Genomic DNA, 25346 nt, shown 5'->3' with positions numbered 1-25346 from the left:
GTGTTGTACTTTAAAATTTTGTTTTAATATACAGTCAAGTAAATTAGGGGAATTTAGTTTATTCAATTTTTCTTTCTTTACTTTTTATATTCCTAAGTTTTTCGAATTTTTTAATCTTTTAAGTTCTTCGATTTCTAACTTTTCTTGTTCATGTTAAGTAAGCCTGTTTAAGTTGCATGGGTCCTATTTGTGTTTTTGCCTACAATGTGGCGTCTCACTCATTAATACGGGTTTGTGAAAAATTTATTAATTATTTATGTACAAAATATAGCTGCTGATTTTTTGTATAGCTCAATAGTATATATTATGAAGTATATAGAAAGAAAAATTGATGAATATGATTAGTAATAAACATAATTTGAGAAAAGAGCAAAGGTAGTAGGGTGCGTAGAGTAAAGAGAAATATGATAAAGAGATACTTAAAAATATGATTTTTGATGAACGTTCTGTCACTTATTTTTTTATACAATAATCTTGATACGAAAATTTACGTAGAATGACAAAAAATCTGAGAGGAATTCATTAACATTTCTCATTGAGTAAATTCCAAAGTCGAGCGAACTTGTTATCATCCGTGCCGTAACGGGCCTCTACAAGTCACTCTTCTGAAACCAGCCAACCCACGCACGGAAATCCATACAATCAGTGACAAAATTCTAAAAATAACCCAAATCGCATAGACCCAGGCCACGCTCTAATCCGCGCGTGGTCTTAGTCACCCGCCCCACTACAGGACTGCCGCAACCTTCCTCTTCTTCTTCCGTTTTACTGTCTTCCAATCCAAACGCCTATAAAACTACCCACCCCCTCCCCCTCTCGCTCTCTCTCTCTCTCTCTCTCGCCGTCTTTTCGAATTAGAATCATCGTGCTTCCCGGCGATTGAATCGACGGCTGTGATTGATTGTTCCAATTCAAAAAAGCACAATGCCTCGCGCTTCTAAGAGAAAAGCACCTCCACCAACTTCGCCTTCCCTCGCGTCCTGCGACGTCGTTTCGAAGCGCGCCGGTATCTCGCTTTCCTCCGATTCTTATTGGTTTCCGAAAAAAAAACCCAGAGAAAAAAAAAAATCATGTATTTTTTATGTAGAAAAAAAATTAAAAATCATGAATATATCAGTAGGCAGCTGAGTTAACTTAAGCAGCTAGGAAAGTAGCAAAAGCTATATTTTATTTTGTTCATGAATTTATTTAATTCGGCATCCAGTAAGTATTCGATTTCATTTGCCTTGGATTGTGTCGTAATTTTATTTATTTTGAATTTTGAATTTTTTATGCAATTTTTTAAATTTCAGTGTTTCTGTGTGTTTGAATTTTGAGGAGCAGAAGAACTGTGATATTTCTCAGACCATCTGACATATTGTGAATTTGAAGTTTTGAATTGTGAAATTACTTTATCACCCTTTGCTTGCCTTTGAAGAAGTGCTTCTGCTTGGCCTCTGGAATTTGGTAGACTGTTGTAAGATTTCATCACACTTTATAAAGAATCTAGGCCGTTGATTTGATTTTACAAAACTCATAATTTATGTTTTAAGAAGTAATAGAGACATGGATTACTTGGAGCTAATCTAAAACTTGGCGCAAAAACGAGCGCAGTGGCGTTCTAAAATTCATAGAGCCGACCCCACTTAATGGGATAAGGCTTTGTTGTTGTTGATCAAATTACTGTTTGGTTTAAGTATTTACAGAAGATTACCCTTGCAATGTTGGTGGAAATTATAATTATATAACAATTTGTTTTGTTTTTTTGGATATTACTCCCACCATGTAGAAAAGGTTGAATTTACTTGTCTCTGATGTGCATTTGATGTTGTAATGTTATTCAGCAACAGGTAAAGGCAGACCAAGAAAGGATGTAGACAAAATAGATAGCCTCTTTGAATCGTACGCAAACCAGTCGTTAAACATGATTGAGTAAGTATACCGTGCCTGGATAAGCGTGGATTTATGAAGTTTCGGTAAATTCCAGTATAATAAATATGCATTTGTCTGAATGTTGTTTACCTTCTTGCTAAACTCTTTATGTTTAATTGAATAGCCCAACAGGAATCGAGGCTCTTTGTTCGGACTTGAAAGTGGACCATACCGATGTTAGAATACTGATGCTTGCTTGGTAAGTCGGTATGTTAATTATGTTTGCCGTGTTTCTGTATACATGCTTCAATTCATTTGTCTTTTAACCTCATTGAATTTGATTGATGCATGACTCAGGAAAATGAGAGCTGCAAAGCAGGGCTACTTTTCAAAGGTAAGACATAACTGTATAGTCGAACTAGGTTGTTCATATCTTCTAGTTTCCCAATTGGCGTGCATGGTTTGCTTGTAATGCATTCATGTTTGTATTTTTGCGATATGCTCTACAATATTGGATAATGCACTAACTAATTATGTGTATACTGATCAGTATCCCTTACTCCTAACATATTTTTCTTATGGTTTTACAAAGAAGATGCTTTCATTAGGAAACCACCCAAAGTATGACAGCCTCTTACTGAAATTTAAGTTTTGGTATACCCCAAGTGAAAGCAAAGGAGTTACTTATGTTATGTCAGAACAATTCGCAATGTACAGCTTAGGAGATACAATCCGAGGCAATAAGAGATACGTAATACCACAATTAGGAAACAGAAGTGAGGAAGGCGACCTGGTGGACTGAGACTAACTTAAAAAACTTAATTAAGAATTTTGAACGTGTGCAGAGTTTGCTCTAATTGTTGAAGGTCCCTGGAATCTTCAATGTTGTCTTCTAGCATTACTTCATAACTGCTTGTATTCTAATTGTCATTTCCCTTTTCCATTTTTCTCTTTCCTGTTCTTCTGATTAGGATGAGTGGCAAAGAGGCTTGAAAGATCTACATGCCGACACTATCCCTAAATTAAAGAAAGCACTACCGGGATTGGAGAAAGAGGTAATCATGCTTTCTTGATTTTTTTTTTTATATTTCTTGGAGTCACATGGAATCGTTATTGAGGTGATTTTGGCTCATAATACTGTATGCTGCTTGAAAGCCAGAAATATTCGCTGGTACTAATCTTGCTTTCTTTGTTCGATAAGTTGACAACAGCATCCAAATTTGAAGATTTCTATGCCTTTGCATTTCAATACTGCTTGACAGGTGAGCTTTAGTCTTGACAGGTCTTTTGATAAGAAACTTTTTTTTTTTTTGTGGAAATCTCTGGCTCGACTGTCTGAAATTGGTTAATTTTCAGAGGAAAGGCAAAAGAGTGTGGACATTGAGACTGTGTGTGAATTACTGAATCTCGTACTGGGTCCTCGATACCAGCTCCAGGTTGATTTATTGATCAAGTATTTGAAGGTATGCTGCCGTGTTGGTTGTTCCTGTGCCATTTTCTTTGAAGCAATTCCAGTAATTGAACATGCGTTTGCTTTCTAAAATAAGGTTCCGTCGTTGTTCTTTGATGCCTTGAATTTAACTTTTGGCAGGTCCAAACTGAGTACAGGGCACTAAATATGGATCAGTGGATGCATTTTTACCGTTTTTGCAATGAGGTAAACTTGTGTTTGCTTTTATTTTGTCCAGAAATTCCGGTTCCTATGTTGTATCTTCACACATTTTAGTTTCTTCTTCTTTGGCTTGAAATCCTTGCTGTGATATTGGGAGGCTAAACAACAGCACTCTGTCGAGTAAAAGATTATCACAAAGACTCTTTCCGTGTAATATATTTGGTATCATAAGAAAAACTACGAGTTCTGATTGTTGTTTCTTTACTTTTGGCAGATAAGTTTTCCAGACCTGAAAAATTATGATTCTGATCAAGCATGGCCGGTGATTTTTGATAACTTTGTTGAATGGGTGAGAGACAAGCAAAGCTAATTCCGGCATCCTTACATTCCCTTTTGTTAGAATACACCGATTACTCTAAGAAGGTAAAAGAAATCTCTCCTCCTAATTCTTTCCGTTCCTTTCCATCGGGGGTTAATATCTTAATTAACTTAAATTGCATCCCTTATTTTCCAAGAAGAATGTTTTAGTTCTACAATTATAATTGACTTCGTTCGGTTTGGTCCATTTGCAGGGCTTGTCAAGAATTCCGCCAATCGGTTCTACTACCAAACCATTTGTGCTTGAGGGGTTTTGTTTTCGTTTCAAATTTCATTTGGGAGGTGGTTCGGAGAGATGAGAAATGCTACAGTTTTGTGATGAGGAAATTTTGCAAGAGTCTAATTATACAAAAATGAGTTTGCAATTTGTTTTTGGGAGGTATGTTTTTCACTGGCCGATTGGTAAAAACGTTGTGGTTGTATTATGTAATTTGCGATATTCGAAACTATAATTTACGGGAAGGGGAATTTAAACTTTAGTGTTAGGAGGCACACATACTGCCCTCCTAGTTCATGTTGCGATTACGTGGATCGATTGAGATGAACATTTTTCAAAATATAAGTTGAATGTGGCTCTTGATCAAGTAAAATAACAAATCTCCAATCTACTTAGATTCATACTGCAAATAATATAATTAAGGTTCATTTCAATAATCTAAACACTCGATGAATCGATGCTTTACATATTAAACATGAAACAGCTGCGAGTTTGCCGTAGGGAATTCGATCTCTTCATCTTATCATTCGTCAAGAATCCATGACTTTGAAGCTGCAATTTTAAAACATTCATCGTTAAGAATTTGATTTGGAAACTAAATTAAGATTAATGCAAAATTAGGATTTAATTTATCAAGGAAAAGTGGGTCAGTTTACCTTGGGCCGAAATCTTCCAGTCACTATCAAAACTGAGGGCCCAAAAGAAGTATCCACGAAGCCCAAGGGCCTGAGCAAACCCTATCTTCGCGGCCGTGGTGAAGGCATCATCGTACGAAACCCACGTGGACCCGTTGTACGAATACACGGATACAGTGTCCACGTCATACACTACAGTTGCGCCAGATTGGTTTAGTAGCGTCTCCACTTGGTGGTAAAACAGCATCCCTGCTCCTGGGCCTGGCCCAATAGCGGTGGCTCCAAAGCTGTGATTTTTCGGGTTTTGGAGCTCCCACGACCGGCCATAGAGGGCCAGGCCCATAACCAATTTCTCCAGGGGTATCCCGGCCTTGATCCATGACCTAAGCCCATATATTGAGTTTACGTTACTATTCGGGTTCCACAATGCTGCATTGGGCCCTGTGGTATTGCTCCAAGCCCCGTTGTAGTCGTAGCACATTGGATTGATCCAGTCCAAGTACTTTTTCAGTGACGACGCCGGGTAGGATCGGAGGACGGCATCCAAGAAGAAGTCGGCCGAGAAGTAAACGGCGGCTGTGAGGAGGAGAGGAGGGCGGGCCGTGGATTTGGACTCCTCCTTGAGCGCGTGGCGCCATTCTTTTAGCAGGTGGCCCAAATCCTTCATTTCTTTTGGGCTTTGAGGGAACTCCCAATCAAGGTCCAGCCCATCAAACCCAAACTTACGTGCAACCTCTATGGCAGATTGTATGAATTGTGAACGTGACGAAGCTTTTGAGGCCAAGCGAGCAAAGACGAATGGCAGTACCACGCCGTCTGCTGCGCCGCCGATGGACAAAAGGGTCTTCACCGGCGGAGTTTTGTGGCGGAGAGTGGTGGTGAAATTGGAGAGGAGCAAAGCCGTAGAATTTGGCAAGTCAAATTTGAAAGTGACATTATTTGGCACAAGAAAAGCATAGAAAATGTGGGTGAAGAATGATGTGTTTATGGCTGAAGGTGGGAAAGCATCGGGCGAAAACGAAGGATAATATGCGGCTTTCACCGCCGGTGGAGCCTCGGCCGTGCAGCCGATGTTTATGATCATCAAGGAACATAAGAGCAAGAGAATATGCAAAAAGTTGTGGCTTGCCATTTTTGTTACAGTAGATTATGAAGGACAACATATCAAATTCGAACTATATAAATAAAAGGAATTAAGCAAAACGTTAAAAATTATGCTATATAATTAATTTAGGAAGTAGTTTATTGTTAAATTTAAATATTAAGTTAAGATTAAAACAATTTCGCAAGAAATTCTGCCGGCCATTTTAACTTAATCTGTTTTAAAATATAAAAAGGAGGACTCTGTCTTTTACTGATTGGAATGAAATCTGAGAAGTTGATTTAAGTGAATTTCATGTTCACATGTGTTCGTCTGGGAACAATGCAGGCTGAAATTTAGTTTTTTTCTCCAATGTTTTGTTTTTGTTGTATAAAATAATCACATAGACGAGGAGAGTTGAGGCTTTACCATAAAACCAATCGGAAATGTCCTTTCTCTTCCGACGTGAGATTCAGTATAACAAATTGGCATATACTTGGTCATTTAACAAAGTACTAAATCCTCGAGGTGAAGAATCCTAAATGGGGAGAAACTTGTGTGCACTTCTTCTCATAAACGCTTCTCATTCGCGCCTGCATTTTCACTCGAGCCTGCATTCTCATCGGGGTTGCAGTTCGGAGATCTGAGCATCATTAACCGAACAATTTCCTGGCTGCGGGGTACATATGTTGTCCACATTGTCGTAATTTTTTACTGAGAAAGCCGTCTTTGTAGGAGTTGGAACGGCTTGAGTGTCAGATTTGAGCATGGAATAAACTTCCAGCATTGTAGGCCTATCGTCCGCATTTTCCTGGACACAGAGCAGTGCCACTTGCAAGCATCTCAATAACTTACAAGAAGAAGAAGAATCGTCAAGTGACGGATCGATAAATTCCAGTCCTTTGTCCTCTTTCCATGATACATATGCCTGAAACAATTTTAACGACTTCAATAATTCATGTTTAAGTAATAGTTTATGGTTGTGACAGAAGTTTGAACCGTAGAAAGTTTCTCGAACTTACATATTCCAAGAGGTGCATACTTTCGTTCGGACCATAGTAACCTGTACTCTTCCGTCCGCTAATCATTTGCAAAAGTAGAACTCCGAAGCTGTAGACGTCGTACTTCATAGAGTATATGCCTTTTCGTACGTATTCAGGAGGTACGTAGCCACTGCATTTGCGTATAACAAGTATAAGGATATGGTCATACGCAAATAACTGATAAGAGGCAGTTTATCACTTACTATGTGCCAACAATCCGCCTTGTGTTTCCTTCGAGTTCATCTTTTCTGAAAAGTTTGGCCATTCCAAAATCGGAAATCTTAGCATTCATCTCATCATCAAGCAAAATGTTGCTAGCTTTTAGATCACGGTGAATGATTGTGAAGTTTGAGTATTCTTGAAGATATAGGAGTCCTTGAGTAACGCCTTCGATGATGTGCACACGCTTTCCCCAATCCATGAAATACCGTCTGGTAGGATCTGCGAGATGACAAATTCAAGAATCCGTCCATGAAGTTCTACTGAATTGAAACAAATTTTGTTGAAAGTAATCTGCACCTCCATAAGCTTAGGCCCAATGTAAATGTTATTACTGTTATTCTAGCATGCATTCTAAAATTTAACGAGAAGCACGAAAAATTGCAGACCGAAAAGGTAGAAGTCCAAGCTTTTGTTGGGCATGTACTCGTAGATCAGCATTTTTTCTTCCTTCTCCGTGCAAAATCCAAGAACAGGAACTAGATTCACATGTTGTAGTCTTGCGGTAAGTTTAACCTCATTTTCGAATTCCTGAAGTCCTTGAGTAGACGTTTTCGAAAGCCTTTTCACTGCTATTTCCGGACCTCTCCGCAACTTACCCTAAAAAAACAGGATTAGCAAAAGAATAATTAAACAACTACTCTGCCTGTTTTGTGAGTAGATGTTGCATAAGCTTTCGGTTCAGTCTGAGGGGACCTTTACACAAGTTTTAAACCACGTTCCCACAGCATAAAATTATATTTAGAACATGTACCAAATGTTACCTTGTAAACGGGACCAAATCCACCCTCTCCAAGTTTGTTTTCACTCGAGAAGTTATTTGTAGCCACTTTGAGACTGGAAAAGCGGTATACTTTCAGATTCGGAGCATCACTGTCAACAGCCGATGTACTAGTAGACCTTGATCTGCCTAGAACAATCATCCCTGAAACCAGAAGAAATAAAAATTTCAAATGCAAATATGTTAATGCCGATCGCTATCTCTTCATTTAATTTCTATTAGAAACAAACCATCACAGTTGAGCATATAACCTCTTGTCTTCAATAGTTCTCTCTGCCAGAAACACACCACGAAAGCTATGAGAATTACGACCAAAGTAACTGATAGCACTATTACAAGCAGTAACCGGGGTTTCTTTTTGTGATCATTTCCTTCCTCCTGAGCTGTCAATCATTAAAGCAGTTGGAAGTAAAACAATTAGATGTCTGCAAATTGCCTGTTGTCACAATTAAACTTTGTTCATGCATGCTATAAACTCGAGTTGGATGACATGTTGGAACGCATCTTAGGAAATCTCTTTGGCTTATCTTCATCGATAATTAACATTGCTTGTGGGATAAGTATTGCCTACCTGCCCGAGAAAGCGCCCAAGTTTCATCATCATTGCTGACTTGAAACACATTGGTACCGAGTAGCTTCTTCGCTTTCACATATGCAATCTTAGCTCTGATAGCTTCCACATCATCGAAATTAATCCAAGTTGATCCTACCGTGCAGTAATTCATGACATAAGTATCATTATACGCTATGACCCCTCCATAGATTCGAGTGTACCACTTGATGAACTTATAGCTCATTGATCCATCTTTTGTCACAGCAAAGCCAGATGCAGGTGCTCTGATTCCATTATTGTCTTTGGAGTTTGCAACTGTCCAAGCATAGCCATGGTAAGGCATACCCAAAACCAGTTTGCTGGCCGGAAATGAGTAGTTTAACCATTGCTTTATCCCATAGTCGGTGTTAACATAGCTCGCAGGATCATATAAAGCAGCATGAGCACCAGTAACATTCTCCTTTAAAGGCAGATGGTAGTCATACGCCACAACATGCGCCCAATCCAAATTCCTCTTCATAGATTCAACTGGATAAATCAACGATTCAAAAGTGGGAATATACCTAACCGCCATTGTCAATATTAATCGTGGCAGATCAGAGTGTCTTGCCTCAGAAGTCACAGCAGCTCGCCACTCGTCCAGTAGCTTTTCCATATTGATCGTATCTGAGGCTGTGTTAAGCCAATGCCAGTGTAAGTCTATACCTTGGAAGCCATAACGTCTAGCCACTTCGATGGAGGACTCAACGAAAGACTTTCTATTCGAAGGCATTTCGAGCATTTTAGACAAGACAGAAAAGTTTGCTCTCTGACCCAAAATTAGCTGACTTGCTGCTGCTTTTCCGTCCCATATGGATAGGAGCGTTGTGATTGATGGGTTTTTGCGCTTGACAATATCGGTGAAGCTTGAGAAGTTTTGTTCATGAGCTGAAGGGATGGAGAGCTGGTAGGTGGAGGAATTCACATTGGCAAAAGCACAAATAAGATGTGTGAACAAGGCAGAGTTTACCTCCGGTAAAGGAAAGTCGCAGCCGGTGTACCAGTAACCAGCTCGAATCCAAGTTTGTGCAGAAGAACACAAAAAATTACAAGAAACGAGGAAGATGAAGAGGATCGGGTGGGAGATATTTTTGAATGCCATGGAAATAACCGCTAGCTACTTCGATTCTGTTGGAACGAGATGACTCATATATTGTTCAAATCCCACCTACCAATGATCAGAAATGTGAAAACACCTGAGGTTAATGTTTTTGTTTGACCTAAAAAACGCAACGCTCACTGCTACCATTCACATTTGGAGCTACTGTTCGGTTTTCTAAGGTTAAAGATTTAAGGACAACTTCAAAGAAGTCCTTTGGGTTTTGTACAGACATAACGGGGTAGTTTGTATTCAACGCGTTTATATTTCACGTACGAATGATCCAGTCCAATCCATCATAGCACGCGTCTTCCCTCGACCGACCTTTTATGAGCTAGTTAATCCGATTGTAGCACCAAACGAATCCACAAAATTCTTTGACTTGCAATATGTCTTCAGTAGGAAACAACGACAAAACCACTTAAGTTCTGTTATTTTCTCCTTTTTCCCAGTTTATCTGAGACCAGATAACTTGCCGTATACACAATTGTGGTTCGAAAGGGTCGCTCTAAGCAATAGTTACGCTGCCGGGCGGCCCTAGATTGGCCTTACATTTGCCTTAAGATGCACGGCCTGGCATAGTCTACATTTTTTGCGAATAGTAAGAACATATACGTTTGTCATCGACAATTGCAATGGAAACTTGTGCCGCCAAACTTTTTGTGAAATGTAAGAAGGAACAAATCGAATTATGGAGAAATTATCTTCTGCCCTTGTAAGCGATCGCAAGACAAGCTTTACCGGGAAGTTCCTGGTAAACAGCGGAAAGTCCAAACTCAATAGAGAGTTCAGATTAACAGCACGAATTAACTTCCGCTTGTTTATCTAAAAAGAATAACGGAAAAAAAGGCTACAGCTACATACTAACACAGAACAAATTTCTATCAAGCTACAACCTAGGACAGTGTCGAATCATTAACCGAGCAAGTTTCTAGCTCCGATGTGGGATTAATTTCTTCGTCTTTGTTCGTTCTTGGATAGATTCTGCAACATTTGCGTTGTTAACATTAAAAATTTTGAGTGTGAACAAGAATTAGAGATTCGGTGTCGCGGATGGCGTTCGGACATGGTAGACCATAGGACTTCAGATGCGTTCGGTCAATAGATGCTCAGTGATGAGTCCATATTATATATATAGTTACCCTAATCTTAGTATTAATTTATTAGTTATTTTGGTAGAATTTTGATACTTTGTTATGTATTTTCAATGTAAGACATTCGACTTCCTTTGGAGCAAAAAGTAACCAAACGGATGAATTTTGGAGTGATTCCAATTGGAGGATGTTCGTGTTCCTTACAAGATGATTGTGTCAAAATTCTAGATTTTTCTACTAAGCCGTTTGACTGTGGCGATGAAATAAAGACCCAGCGCGCAGCTTTCCTAAATTGACGTTTCTGAACGTTTTGGGTATTTTGGAGGTCAAGATATCATATTTTGAGGAAGATTCCTTGTGAGGATTTGTAGGGAACGTCTTCAGCTTTCAAAAGAGACCTTTTGAGACCAAATCGGAGTTGATTTGGTCAGTCAAAAGTGTGATTTTCTGAGAACTCCGAATTTTAGTTCAAATAGGAAATTTTTTTTTTTTTTGGTCTTATTATTTAATTATGTTTCCTAGTTTTACTCTAAGACTTTTTAGGGTTTTATTTTGTATTAGTATAAGTAAGGCTTGTTAGCCATTAGAGTTGGGGACGCAACATTAGGGGGAGAACGCAATACTTTGGCTTTAGAGAGCCTTGACGATTCAAGTTTATTTTCAAGGTGTTTTCTATCCATGTTTTTAATAATATTTTGTTTTATGGTTGTTAGTAACTAGTTTCGTTTGCTAGGGCGATGCCTTGAGCCTTAGCAAGAATATGTAGTCTCTTTTTAATTGCTTATGAATTTATGCATGCAGGTTTTGGATTGTTAATCATTGTGCTTTAAACTATCTATTTGTCTTAGTGATTCGTGACCATTAGGATATTTAGAAAAGTAATTTGATGCAATTTTGGCGGAGGGTTGTCCCTAAAATTGACTAAGGCTTCTTGTGGTTAACATGTGTAACTACTTAGGATGGACAACACGTCTTAAGAGTTATATGGTTCTTCAAAAGGTTTTCACAAAATTTAATGAGTCTTGCATTTTCACATTCTATTTGGACACCACGGACGGGTTGCATGTTAGATATACGTTCTATGTTAAGGGTTCCAAGTATGGCATACTTTAGGAAAACCTAACCTTCAAAATATGCATGTGTAATTCATAAGGAATTAGAAGAACTACATAAGATTGTTAAGGGGACGGCGGAACCCTAGGCTTTTAAAATTTGGTTTTCAAAACCATTTTCCTTTGTTTTCTTTTCTTTGCCAATATATTTAATTGTTTTTAATTAAATTCATTTTTATCTATATATATAAAGGGAGAAGACCAGTTTGGTGAAACATTCAATAATCCATAAAATACCCTTACTTAATGATTATGTGTATGTAACAACCCGTCCCGTGATTTACGTAAGAAAATGGGTATTTTTGTATTTTCACTAAGTTTGGGGGATACCTTCTTTTTTAAAATTGTTTTTGAACCTTAATTGGTGAGCCCAAGGGGCCCACCCCCTGTTTTTGTTCCCCGGTTCTTCCCTTTCCCTTTCTTTTGTTTGTTTTGTCTGCACCTTCTTCTTTCCTTCGAAACTCCCCCATTTCTCTCCCTTTTCTTCCCCGTGAGAGCACACACACACACCCACAGTTGCACCAACTCAAGAAGAGTCACCATCGTTGCCATTCAACTGCATCTCTCTCTATCTCTCTCTCTCTCTTTCCCCTGCTCGCGGCGCCGGGAGGACACGAACACCTCCGGCGAGTTTTGGTTGTTTTTCGGTTGGGTAAGCCCTTTTTCTTCTTCTTTTCTTATGTTGGACTTTGCCTAGATGTGGTTTTTGAGTTTGGGTTCTTGATTTCCAAGGTTTTGGAGTGTTTTTGGCACGGGTGAGTGCACACCCAAATTTCCGGCGAGTTGGGTGAGGTTCGAAGGTTTTTCCGGCCACCACAGGCCGTTTCACGGCGAACCCAAGGTATAAAACTACTCCTCTCGTCTAGTGCTTCATTTTGGTACCTAGATCGGGGTCTAGGTTGTAGGTTTGGCGTCGGCCAGAGCTATGGAAGCTCCGGTGTTCTTCTCCGGGCACCCAGGCCTTCGGGCCATCTCCCTCCCCCCACGGGCCTTAGGCCTGATTTGGATCTTTGGCCCAATACCCTCACCCTTTCTATTTTTATTTTTTAGTTTATTTCTTTTAAAAACTCAAAAGGCCTTAGGGCCTGTTAGCCCAAAACCCATCACCCTTTCTGTTGTGGGCCTTTGGGCCGTATGGGTTCAAGCCCAACCCAACCCACCTAAAAACCTAACCCAAAACCCATGACCCGTGACCCGTGACCCGTTGACCCGTTGACCCGATGACCCGGTGACCGTTGACTCGGTCAACGGTCAGCGTTGACTTTGAGTTTGACCGGTCAACGGTCAACGTTGACTTTGACCTCGGGGTTGACTTTTTGGGTTTTCGTGCGGGACCCCTCCTAGGCTAATTTTGACGTTCTGAACCCGTTTCCGATGTCCGTTTCCCCAAATTCAATCGTTTGAGTAGAGTTTGACTAAATGTACCCTTTATGTGCTTAGGGGTGATTATCTGCGACGTTTCCTTCTTCGCTAGATGGCGTGGCTTTTCGACGGCCAAGTACTGTAAGTGGACCCCTTCTAAAAATGCATGTTTTGATGGTATAAATGCATACATAAAAAGCATGATTTGATGATTATGTTTTATGAAACGTTTTACGAGATAACATGTTTACTGAGGCTAGTTTGAATGATTACTATTTTTCCTATAACCCATGTTCTTATAGAACATCTGATGGATGACGATATGATATTTAGAACATGTTTAGAACACCTCTTTATAGTATAGATGATGGATGACTTTATACTATGAAGTTGATTTTCAATATATGTATGTTCACTGGTTTTGTACTTACCTAGTGGTCCTTTCCGCTACGGGACGTAGGGATAGATCCGGTCCGTTCCGGGCGACGGTTTGGTGTTGGCATAGGGCCTGGAGTGTGTTTTCCTCTGACTGTCTGCTCAGAGACGGGGATCCGGCATGGGGCCTGAAGTGTATTTTCCTCTGACTGTGTGCTCAGAGACGGGGAGCCGGCATGGGGCCTGGAGAGTTGTATCGGACATTCACTAGTGTTTATGATATTTACATGTTATGATTTGAGATATTGCATGACATGCTAGGTTTCGGAAAACCTATGTTTATCATTATATATATGTGTTTTCATAAAACCTGGGGGTTAGTATGTTGATAACTGTTTTATTATATATATATCAACTTGGTCCACTCATGTTTGTTTTGCGCCCCCTTCAGGACTTAGAATCGAGGCATACAATCCCGACGTCTAGGCACTTCCGTATCGGCATCTTCGAGTCCTCTCGGTGTAGGACCCACTCTTTTGTTTCATTCAATTTTATATTATTTTCTTTTAGCGTTCTAGATTAGTGGTGTGCTCTGAATACGGTCCTTATTTGCATATTCATTATTCTTTTATAAACCTTATTTATCCCTTATTTTCAGCATTTGCACTTAATAAATGGCTTTCGTCACCCTCGGGTGTCGGCCAGCACGTGCCTATCCTGGTGTTCGGGGAATATCGGGGTCGGGGCGTGTCAGATTGGTATCAGAGCGTGGTTTTGTTCAGAGCATACTTAGGACCTTCTGTTACTGTAGTAGTGTGTCTGTCATGACATCATTTGGATGTCACGACTTCCGGATTTGGTGTCATTCGGCATAGTTGTGCAAACCTTTATCTGTTTGAATTTTCACCTTCTGGTTGAAATACAAGAATTCGTGTCGGGATTGTGCCTCAGTAGTGATGAAGTGGATTGTTGGATGACTTTCGACATCGGATCGATACTCTACATCGTGCATTCGCTGGGAATTTCGGACATAATTGGATTTACCTAAGAGCGTTGGGAAACGGAAAAACCCTAAGTGAGTTGAATTTGGAAGTTATGAAGCGGTTTTGTACTTTACGACGTGCATTCTCAGGGAATGGCGGGCACAGTTAGTGTTACTTGGAAGCGACGTGTTCTAGAAATCTTAGTTTGAGGAAGTCTGGTCGAGACCAACTATAGATACAAATGACAATGCCACTCTGCAACATGCGTTCCCTAGGAATTGCGGGCAGAGTCAGCTCTACATCGAAATCTCGGGAAACAGAAAAATCTTGACAATACGAGTTGGTTGAGATCAACTAGAACCCTGAAACGATGACATCACTCTGCGACATGCGTTCCTTAGGAATGGCGGGTAGAGTCATATTGCAGTGGCAACTACTTGAAATATTTGAAGTGCGTGTTTGAGAAAGCGAGTAAGCGCTAGTCGTGACGACGATTAGTAAGTGGTAGTTGGCAGGAGAAAATCAATGTTCTCAAGCTCATTACTATTGAAGAAACTCGTGTAAATCGATAGAATGAATCTTCGATGATTGTTCTATCAGTAACCTCTTTGCTTACCTCAACGGCGAAGTCAAGTTCCTTAACCTTTGACCGTTAGCTCTACACCAAATTCTTCGGGCGTTGACTTCATTTAAATTAGATAATTTCTTAAGTGACTCTTCGGTAGCAGACGCTATTCTCACCAATTTCCAAAAGCAGTTGCGATTATTCTTGTTGTAGTTGGTTTTGGTTGATGAAGATCCATACTTGTTTGGATAAACAGACTTTTTGAACTTCACCTGGGTTTGGCACTAGGCGGTAAATCCTAGCATCTTGCCCACGTATTTTTCAGTAAAAGTGAACTTAGCCTTTTGCTTGTAGCCCAACTGACCAGTACTCTTGTCCACTAATTGTTTAGCCTTATAATTTTCAGTGTAATGGCTTGAGACTACCATATTCTTCATTGTACGAAGATCGAGCTTTACTTTGAACTTCTCTGGACTCATTGAGCTTTGGTTTGTCCAAGGGCATCACTTTGAGGTAGCCAATCGTGTCACGGCCTGCATACACAGACTGCTTTGTATCTTTCTTCTTCGTCATTCTGTTGGTTCAGAGATTCTATGTTTAATTTTTGAACTTTGAAACAGCTTACAAAGTATTGTGAATTTCGAAATGTCTTTGACCTCGTCAAATCTTATTAATAGTTCTTGACTATTCTCGAGCTTATACCTATTTCTTTTTTGGCTAAGGAACCAGTCAACTTTACCGTGCTGATTAACCAAATAATCATAAACAGTGATTTCTATTTCTGCATCTTTACCTTCTTTCGCTTGTTTGTTTTTGGCATGATTTCTCACTCATCCAGATATCTTGTACTCTAGTTTTAATAGACTTGTTTTGATCCTCAAATTCTTGAGTGTTCTTTTAGCCTTCTCTACATGGTTTCTCACTCAATCAGTGAAGAATTCACGATCAATCAATTTGGTGGAAGTATGCACCCAATTCTTATCTTTTCAGACAGAAATGTTGGGAGCATAATCTTTTCACAAGCTTACCTTACTTACCAGAAAGAGTTCCACGTGGGTGTGAGGTTGGAGTCGTTTTGTGGTAAGAGGTTGGTGAAGATTGTGGTGCAGGTGAGCAGTAGATTGCATCATTATCTTCACGCTGAATTGAATGGACACCACTCATCATCTTGCTACAATTCATAACCATCATATCGTACTTTGGTAGACCTTTTCGATGATGTGATGTGTTCGCCTCAACGTAGCTTTCCACTACCTTGGCACCAGGATCCTTCGGTTCGTGAGCATGTGAGCGTGATGTTTGTGCGATCTTTTAGTAAGAGTTGGATGAAGGTTTGAGTACAAAAGGTCAGCGGATTGTATCACCATCTTACTATAATTCATAGGCATCACATCGGTTTTTTTCCAATGTTATGTGCCGTCTCAACTCATCTTTTCACTGTTCCGCTTCAAGACTCGTTTGTTGTGAGTACGTGGTTATTGAAACACTTCTAGCATATCTGTTTAGTGTACACTGGGTTGGCACCCCAGCGTGGTCGAGGCGAGAATTAGATAATCTTTACACTTTTCTTGAAAGGTGTGTACTTTCATTTATCTTAGGTTGATCACTTGAGAGTCCTTCTTTCTATCAACGTTGACCTTGTTTTACTAGAAATCTGCAACTAAGCAAAATTGGAATGGTAGCCACTTCCTTTGAATCCCGAGGTACAGTTTTCAAATGGGTTCTTTGTTGGCAAAACACTGGAGTAGTTGGTCACATTTGGAAAAATTGAGGAGGATAAGATGCTTGATACTGGATAGAGTTTTATGACGACAGTTTCTGTTTTGTTCGGTTTGAGTACGCCATTTTTGCGACATGGTACGAGAGTTTTACAGGCAATACTGGTTAGCAGAGGAGTATTGGGAACTAGTATTCGATAGATTGAATTTACAACGCGTGAAATTGTGCACCTTCAGCAAATTACTGCTTGCTTATCGAGACAACAAATGTGTGATCGATATCACGGGCGGCCGACTGTGATATTGAAAACTTAATCGTTGGATTCGTTAAGCAAGTGGGCAGGAAGATTCGTCTTCAGCAGTTGGTACGGATTTGCTATTGTTAGGACTTAACCTAGAGACGCATCCTTTCTCGGAGTACGTGACGTTCGTATGCTTAGGCGAGACCCACTCTCATTTTTCAGTTTTGAGTTCAGTTTTGATTTTCAGTAAGTATTTTAACTTCTTTTTCTAAAATTATTTGTTTTTGTCATTAAAATGTTTTGGGAGAAGTATTTCCATTTTTAGTTTTAAGTTAAGCGCGAGTTTTCGACCTATATGTTAGTACATATTTATTTTTGACGTTATAGTATTTTGCGTACTTATTTTTTTAAACTTACGTCTATATATGTTTTCAACTTTATATCTTATTAAAGTATTTTCTACTTTTACACTGATGGGGAAGAAAGTAAGAGCTTGGAGGCATAATAGAGGATTTGGCAAACCGCTCACGACGGTGTGGCATATTCTCTTTGATGCACCCACTCTGACTTGAATTCTCTTTATACATATATTCTTCTTCCTATTTTCGAGTATTTTGGTTTAAGTTGTGATTTTAAATTTCGGGACGAAATTCTTTTAAGGGGGGTAGATTGTAACAACCCGTCCCGTGATTTACGTAAGAAAATGGGTATTTTTGTATTTTCACTAAGTTTGGGGGATAACTTCTTTTTTAAAATTGTTTTTGAACCTTAATTGGTGAGCCCAAGGGGCCCACCCCCTGTTTTTGTTCCCCGGTTCTTCCCTTTCCCTTTCTTTTGTTTGTTTTGTCTGCACCTTCTTCTTTCATTCGAAACTCCCCCATTTCTCTCCCTCTTCTTCCCCGTGAGAGCACACACACACACCCACAGTTGCACCAACTCAAGAAGAGTCACCATCGTTGCCATTCAACTGCATCTCTCTCTATCTCTCTCTCTCTCTTTCCCCTGCTCGCGGCGCCGGGAGGACACGAACACCTCCGACGAGTTTTGGTTGTTTTCCGGTTGGGTAAGCCCTTTTTCTTCTTCTTTTCTTATGTTGGACTTTGCCTAGATGTGGTTTTTGAGTTTGGGTTCTTGATTTCCAAGGTTTTGGAGTGTTTTTGGCACGGGTGAGTGCACACCCAAATTTCCGGCGAGTTGGGTGAGGTTCGAAGGTTTTTTCGGCCACCACAGGCCGTTTCACGGCGAACCCAAGGTATAAAACTACTCCTCTCGTCTAGTGCTTCATTTTGGTACCTAGATTGGGGTCTAGGTTGTAGGTTTGGCGTCGGCCAGAGCTATGGAAGCTCCGGTGTTCTTCTCCGGGCACCCAGGCCTTCGGGCCATCTCCCTCCCCCCACGGGCCTTAGGCCTGATTTGGATCTTTGGCCCAATACCCTCACCCTTTCTATTTTTATTTTTTAGTTTATTTCTTTTAAAAACCCAAAAGGCCTTAGGGCCTGTTAGCCCAAAACCCATCACCCTTTCTGTTGTGGGCCTTTGGGCCGTATGGGTTGAAGCCCAACCCAACCCACCTAAAAACCTAACCCAAAACCCTAACCCAAAACCCATGACCCGTGACCCGTGACCCGTGACCCGTAACCCGTTGACCCGGTGACCGTTGACTCGGTCAACGGTCAGCGTTGACTTTGACTTTGACCGGTCAACGATCAACGTTGACTTTGACCTCGGGGTTGACTTTTTGGGTTTTCGTGCGGGACCCCTCCTAGGCTAATTTTGACGTTCTGAACCCGTTTCCGATGTCCGTTTCCCCAAATTCAATCGTTTGAGTAGAGTTTGACTAAATGTACCCTTTCTGTGCTTAGGGGTGATTATCTGCGACGTTTCCTTCTTCGCTAGATGGCGTGGCTTTTCGACGGGAAAGTACTGTGAGTGGACCCCTTCTAAAAATGCATGTTTTGATAGTATAAATGCATACATAAAAAGCATGATTTGATGATTATGTTTTATGAAACGTTTTACGAGATAACATGCTTACTGAGGCTAGTTTGAATGATTACTATTTTTCCTATAACCCATGTTCTTATAGAATATCTGATGGATGACGATATGATATTTAGAACATGTTTAGAACACCTCTTTATAGTATAGATGATGTATGACTTTATACTATGAAGTTGATTTTCAATATATATATGTTCATTGGTTTTGTACTTACCTAGTGGTCCTTTCCGCTACGGGACGTAGGGATAAATCCGGTCCGTCCCGGGCGACGGTTTGGTGTTGGCATAGGGCCTGGAGTGTGTTTTCCTCTGACTGTCTGCTCAGAGACGGGGAGCCGGCATGGGGCCTGAAGTGTATTTTCCTCTGACTGTGTGCTGAGAGACGGGGAGCCGGCATGGGGCCTGGAGAGTTGTATCGGACATTCACTAGTGTTTATGATATTTACATGTTATGATTTGAGATATTGCACGACATGCTAGGTTTCGGAAAACCTATGTTTATCATTATATATATGTGTTTTCATAAAACCTGGGGGTTAGTATATTGATAACTGTTTTATTATATATATATCAACTTGGTCCACTCATGTTTGTTTTGCGCCCCCTTCAGGACTTAGAATCGAGGCATACAATCCCGACGTCCAGGCACTTCCGTATCGGCATCTTCGAGTCCTCTCGGTGTAGGACCCACTCATTTGTTTCATTCAATTTTATATTATTTTCTTTTAGCGTTCTAGATTAGTGGTGTGCTCTGAATACGGTCCTTATTTGCATATTCATTATTCTTTTATAAACCTTATTTATCCCTTATTTTCAGCATTTGCACTTAATAAATGGCTTTCGTCACCCTCGGGTGTCGCCCAGCACATACCTATCCTGGTGTTCGGGGAATATCGGGGTCGGGGCGTGTCAGCGTAAATCAAGGATTTAATACCAAAAGAAGGATAAAGAGGTAATAACATTAACTACAGAATTTGAAACCTAATGGAAAGTGAAAAGGAATAGACAGTTGCCAGTTCAGTTATCAGTCCTACTCCAACTTCCCACGATCGAAATCAGAGAACAGTTTGACGATTCGAACGACGAAACCAAAGAGCAATTCAACGATTCCCATGATCTGAGTTCAGTTGAAGGTTCAACAACAACTGCCCACATACCACCGCTATATACAGATGAATATTCGAAAAGAGCCCAATTTTCGAAACCAGACTTTGGGACGTTGTCTTGGAGCCCATCCTCTTCACACCTTCGATCCCGGACGCCCACTCTCAGGAGCCCAATCTCCTGGCTGTTGCTCATCTTCCCTTTCTCTTCCAATTGCCATATTTAAGTAAGTTTTCCATTTTGTGCAAATCTCTAACCCCAACTTTCCTTTCCATTTAGCTTTCGATTTCAACCTTTGATTCAAGATTTTTTCCAATTGTAGTTTTTTTATTTGGTCTCATCATCTGCACACTTTTTTTTTTTTTTTTTTTTTTCCATCTTTCCTTATGTGTCCTTAGTAGCTTCCATCACTCTTGCTCTCTCAAAGATTGCATTGAGGCAGAACACGCACTCACTCAAAGGAAACAGAATCTGAATTATTTTTAAATTCAAAATCAACCTCTTCCAATCTTTGTTTTCAAATAATTAATTAAGATTTGATATTTACATATATTATTCATTCAATCCCTGCAGAAAACGACCTTGCTTGAGCCGTTTATACTACAACTACCTTATTCTCTTGCAAGTATTTTGTGTGATTTTATTCCTACTTTTGTAGGTGGCAAAAATCCCTATCACTCAATCAAACTCTGCCGAACTTTAATTGAAATTTAGTGGGGTCTGCCGAACTCTTATACGGCCTAAGTGAATGTTAATTCACGACGTAGGGACTACTTTTCCTACCAGAAGATCATCCGCTGTGATAATATTGTTTTCCATCAATAAACGCATTCATCCACAACATGTTAACATTTAGCCCTTAAGTTTTCCGAGTCGAGATAGATTAATTACTTAGCATTTACCACTCATCGGCCTACAACTTCTGAGATTGTTGCATCATCGATGGAACAAACTTCTGGCTGCGGTGTGGGATTAGTTTCTTCGTCTTCGTTTCTTTTTGAGAAGGCTGGAATTTTGGGATTTTCCATTTTAGCTCCTTCACTTTGTAGCATTGAAGAAATTTCCAACATCGAAGGCCTATCGTTTGCATTTTCTTGAACACATAGGAGAGCAATTTGCAAGCATCTCATCAATTTGCATAAAGAATGTGTATCGTCAAGTATAGGATCCATAAACTCCATCCCTTTGCCTTGTTTCCAAAGTAAATATGCCTGAAATCGTTGAATGTTTCACGCCACGTAATTGAAACGCAAAGATTTAATTATTAGAAAAACCGAAGTAAATATTAATTCTGAAGTAACTGTGGTGATGGAAGAAACTTACATATTCTAGTAGGTTTAAGTCTTCATCTGAACCATAGTAGGAGGCATTCTTCTTGCCACTTATGATCTGTAGAAGGAGAACTCCGAAGCTGTAAACATCTGATTTAGTGGAGTATAAACCTTTCTTAACGTATTCCGGTGGTATGTAACCACTGCATAGAATGATTTAAAAGAATTACTAATTACGTACGTAATGAAATAAGCTCAATTAGAGAGCATAGCTTCGATAAGAAATAGAGTCACGTACTATGTTCCAACAATTCGATCTGTATTTGCTTCGAGTTCAGCCTTTGCAAAAATTCTAGCCATACCAAAATCCGAGATCTTAGGCCTCATCTCCTCATCAAGTAAAATGTTGCTAGCTTTCAGATCGCGATGGATGATTGTCAATCTTGAGTACTCTTGGAGGTAAAGAAGTCCCTGAGTAACCCCTTCGATAATTTGAACCCGCTTTTTCCAATCCAATTCATATCTTCTAACAGGATCTACATTTAGACAGATATTTTCCAATCAGTTCTGCATTGAAATGTATCAAAAAATGCATGGTTCATTAGAGACAGCATACGAGGATCATATGCTAACAAGCCCTTCATTATATTTAGCTTAAAGGTTTGTGGCACAGAAAACAGCAAAATCTGGTATTGAGTTACCAAAGAGGTAGAGGTCCAAGCTTTTCTTTGGCATGTACTCGTAAATCAGCATTTGCTCATGGTGTTCGATGCAAAATCCCAAAACCCTAACAAGATTTACGTGTTGTAGTTTTGTGGTGAGCATGACCTCGTTCTTGAACTCCTCAAATCCTTGAGTTGAAGCTTTTGATAGTTTCTTCACAGCTATTTCTTGTCCATCTGGCAATACTCCCTAGTAAGTTAAGCATACACTCATGGTTAGCAGCACGTTTAATGGTTTTGAATCTTCCAGTAACATGCTTATTATAAAAGTTTACCTTATAAACGGGGCCATAACCGCCCTCTCCAAGCTTATTTTCAATCGAAAATCCACCCGTTGCCACCCCAACATCAGCAATGCTAAATATTTTCAGATTAGGAACGTTGCTGTTGAATTTTCCAGCTGTGTCTGCTATATCATTTGCCCTGGATTCTGATTCCTTAGCTGCATAATTTTTAGGAAACAAAATGGTTAGCAGAAAAAGTCCAAAATACTAATCCTAAAACGTAAATATTTAAAGCTTCAATACTTTAGGCCAAATAAAAAAAGAAAGAAAAGACGTTCTGCACAGAGACAGACTATAAGCTATATACATTTTGATTTGTGCAGTCTCATGCGGAAGTAACTCAACGCGGAGCCTAGCACGAGAATAACTGAAGCTATAGTGGTCAAAACGATTACAAGAAGTCTCCGTTTGTTTTGTCCACTGCCTCCACCCTCTTGAGCTGTGAGCATATAAAATTCATCGTTACAAATCGGAAGGAATGCATTGCTGGGAAATTTAAACAATCATCTTGTTAATCTTCATTCAACAAACAAAACCAAAATATTTTATTGTCCTCTCTTGACTGCTAATTTCTGACTTTTTTCAAATAAATATGCAGAAGCGTTTGTCCACGCTTGTTTATTTTAATTCTTCTTTGGTTCACTCAATCTAGGCCAAAAACAAACAGAAGTGTATGTGTTTTTTTTTTTTTTTTGGAGGGGGGGGAAGAGAAAAAAAACGTGTGCAAAAGTTACTTTCTTTTTCGTACCTGCAGCTGCAAGAGAAAGCACCGAATTATCATCAAGTGAGACCTGCCAGATGAAGTATCCAAGCAATTTCTGCTCCTTAGCATAAGAAACTTTTATTTTCACAACTTCAGCATCATCGAAACCGATCCAAGCTGAACCGATCACACAGTACTTCGCTACATAAGTAGCATTGTAGACTATGTCAGCCCCATGTCTATCAGTGTAGCCTTTGATATACTCGTAGCTCATCGCTCCAACCTTGGTAATAGCAGGACCTTTAGCCGGTGCACCAATAGCGCTGTCCCTGGGATTGCTTAGCGTCCAAGCATATCCATAGAAAGGCAATCCCAAAACCAGTTTGGAAGCAGATAATCCCCTGCCAATCCATGATTTGATACCATAGTCCGTGCTAATGTCACTCGATGGATCGTATAGTGCTGCATGAGCACCGGTGAAATTGGTCCGCTGAGGTACGTAATAGTCATAGGCAATGACATGTACCCAGTTCAAGTTGTCCCGGATTGATTCAACCGGGAAAGCGAAGGACTCAAAATCTGGCTTGTACTGCACGGCAGCAGTCAAAATCAGTGGTGTTTGGCTGTTTTTTGTGGCTTCAGAAGCGATAGCTGCCCGCCACTCTTCAAATAACTTCCCCATATTGGTCATGTCCGAGCTTGTGTTAGCTGAAACCCAACAAAAGTCTAGGCCTAGGAAGCCATAACGCCTTGCGAAAATTATCGAAGAATCAATGAAAGACTTTCTGTGAGAAGAGCTACTGACCATGGTTGAAATGACCCCGTAGTCTGCGTTACCGCCAATGGAGACGAGAGTAGTGACTGATGGGTTCTTTAGCTTGACGGTTGGCGTGAAGGTGGAGTAGTACTGCTCCGAGGGGTCGGAGGAGAAGGAAGAGAGCTCATAGGATGATGAGTTAACATCTGCGTAAGCGTAAATAAGGTGAGTGAAGAGCGGAGAGTTGATGTCGGAAATAGGGAATTCGCTGCCGGAATACCAGTATGCAGCTTTGATCCAAGATTGTGCCTCCGAAGGTTGGAATCTAAAAGCAAACAAAATATGGAAAAAGAAGAAGAATGGTAGAACTGAAAATTTGGAGACCATTGAGAACGGCGAGATAGTTGATGTAAGCGGCGGAAATAGAATTTTTTATTTTTTATTTTTTGTCAAAGCGGAAATAGAATTTCAGGTTGCGAATCGATGAATGATGACTGTATTTAGAAAAGAAATGTTGCACATGACAATGAGTATAGTGTGGACATTGACATTGAAAGACCAGCGAAGTGTGGACATTGACATTGAAAGACCAGCAGTCAGCAGGAACAAATTAAGAGAATAGGGCAATCAAAAGGGATTGATACATTAAAACTTGAAAAGTATGGGCAGATGAAAAGTTATGATCTCCACAGTGACGAGTAGAAAACTTGCTGCATGAATAAATATCAACATTAAGGTCAATGTCACTGGTGCAATTCGTCTCCATAAAATTAAAATATTGGGTCAACAAATTAATAAAATCACATGTTGAAAAGTCTATCCAAGACCGCATAACTTGCCGTATACGCAATTGTACTTCAATGACCAAACCACTCATTTCCAGTTTGTCCAAGACCGCATAACTTGCCGTATACCCAATTGTACTTCGAAAGGGTCGCTCTAGATTGGCCTTACATTTCCCTTAAGATGCAGAGCCTGGCATGGTTTACATTTCCGCGTATAAGAACATACACATTTGTCAACGATGACTAAATTGCAATGAAAACTTCTGCCACCAAAATTTTTGTATCAAATTCTTGATTTTCAAAGGTTGTATTGTATTTCCATCATGAGTTCTTTACAATTGTACAGCAATATGTAAGGAGATTGACTCCTTGAATTACGCCACAACAGGTGGCTTAGGGAAGACAAATAACAACTCCTTGAATTAAGGGAGTTGACAACTAAGATTAAGAAGATTGACAGCCCAAAGATAAACCAGACTCTTAACCACCTAGGGAACAATCAATACCCAGAAAGAACAAAGAAGAATAGTTGACCAATCCCCCTATTATCCAGTGTTACCGTAAACCTACCCTAGTATTCAGGAAACCCTAATAAACACTGGACTACTTCCAATACTCCCCCTCAAGCTGGATCCAGAAGATTTATGGATCCAAGCTTGGACAAAAGTCGTTGAAACTGATGAAAGGCCAAGGGCTTTATGAAGATGTCGGCCAGTTGGTTGAAGCTTCTTGTATAATGTGTCTGAATCACCTGCGACTAC

General features: G+C 40.0%; 4 protein-coding genes across 5 annotated transcripts; 1 reads left to right on the top strand and 3 right to left on the bottom strand.

Moving 5' to 3' along the window:
* Positions 1-668: 668 nt before the first annotated feature.
* On the top strand, positions 669-4320 carry LOC103949114 (DCN1-like protein 5). 2 transcript variants are annotated; one of them, XM_009360213.3, is made up of 10 exons: positions 686-1006; positions 1824-1911; positions 2036-2110; positions 2209-2245; positions 2823-2906; positions 3053-3113; positions 3208-3314; positions 3443-3508; positions 3738-3886; positions 4036-4320. In XM_009360213.3, the coding sequence occupies exons 1-9, from the start codon at positions 925-927 to the stop codon at positions 3831-3833; spliced, it is 696 nt and encodes a 231-aa protein (XP_009358488.2). In that variant the 5' UTR covers positions 686-924; the 3' UTR covers positions 3834-3886; positions 4036-4320. The 2 variants fall into 2 exon arrangements, with proteins under 2 accessions (XP_048440524.1, XP_009358488.2); XM_048584567.1 differs by lacking the exon at positions 3738-3886 and having other exon boundaries at positions 669-1006.
* Positions 4321-4426: 106 nt separating this feature from the next.
* Positions 4427-6026, bottom strand: LOC103949194 (nod factor hydrolase protein 1-like). Its single transcript, XM_009360300.2, has 2 exons — positions 4715-6026; positions 4427-4610 (listed from the first exon to the last, which is right to left on the bottom strand). Exons 1-2 carry the CDS (start codon positions 5823-5825, stop codon positions 4582-4584), a joined length of 1140 nt encoding a protein of 379 aa, XP_009358575.1. The 5' UTR covers positions 5826-6026; the 3' UTR covers positions 4427-4581.
* Positions 6027-6178: 152 nt separating this feature from the next.
* Positions 6179-9690, bottom strand: LOC103949115 (cysteine-rich receptor-like protein kinase 4). The gene is made up of 7 exons (XM_009360214.3): positions 8389-9690; positions 8069-8200; positions 7801-7961; positions 7426-7636; positions 7021-7258; positions 6797-6947; positions 6179-6702 (listed from the first exon to the last, which is right to left on the bottom strand). The coding sequence occupies exons 1-7, from the start codon at positions 9509-9511 to the stop codon at positions 6394-6396; spliced, it is 2325 nt and encodes a 774-aa protein (XP_009358489.2). The 5' UTR covers positions 9512-9690; the 3' UTR covers positions 6179-6393.
* An 11050-nt stretch (positions 9691-20740) lies between these two features.
* Positions 20741-24526, bottom strand: LOC103949193 (cysteine-rich receptor-like protein kinase 19). Its single transcript, XM_048584518.1, has 7 exons — positions 23089-24526; positions 22648-22779; positions 22332-22498; positions 22036-22246; positions 21633-21870; positions 21387-21537; positions 20741-21274 (listed from the first exon to the last, which is right to left on the bottom strand). The coding sequence occupies exons 1-7, from the start codon at positions 24185-24187 to the stop codon at positions 20969-20971; spliced, it is 2304 nt and encodes a 767-aa protein (XP_048440475.1). The 5' UTR covers positions 24188-24526; the 3' UTR covers positions 20741-20968.
* Between the last annotated feature and the right edge of the window lie 820 nt (positions 24527-25346).

The sequence above is a fragment of a genome, unplaced genomic scaffold (assembly GCF_019419815.1).
Source record: "Pyrus x bretschneideri cultivar Hongxiangsu unplaced genomic scaffold, Pyrus_bretschneideri_v1 Contig1, whole genome shotgun sequence".
Classification (NCBI taxonomy): Eukaryota; Viridiplantae; Streptophyta; class Magnoliopsida; order Rosales; family Rosaceae; genus Pyrus; species Pyrus x bretschneideri.
The sequence above is the reverse complement of the archived record's forward strand: the minus strand, read 5'-3'. Positions and strand labels throughout refer to the sequence as shown.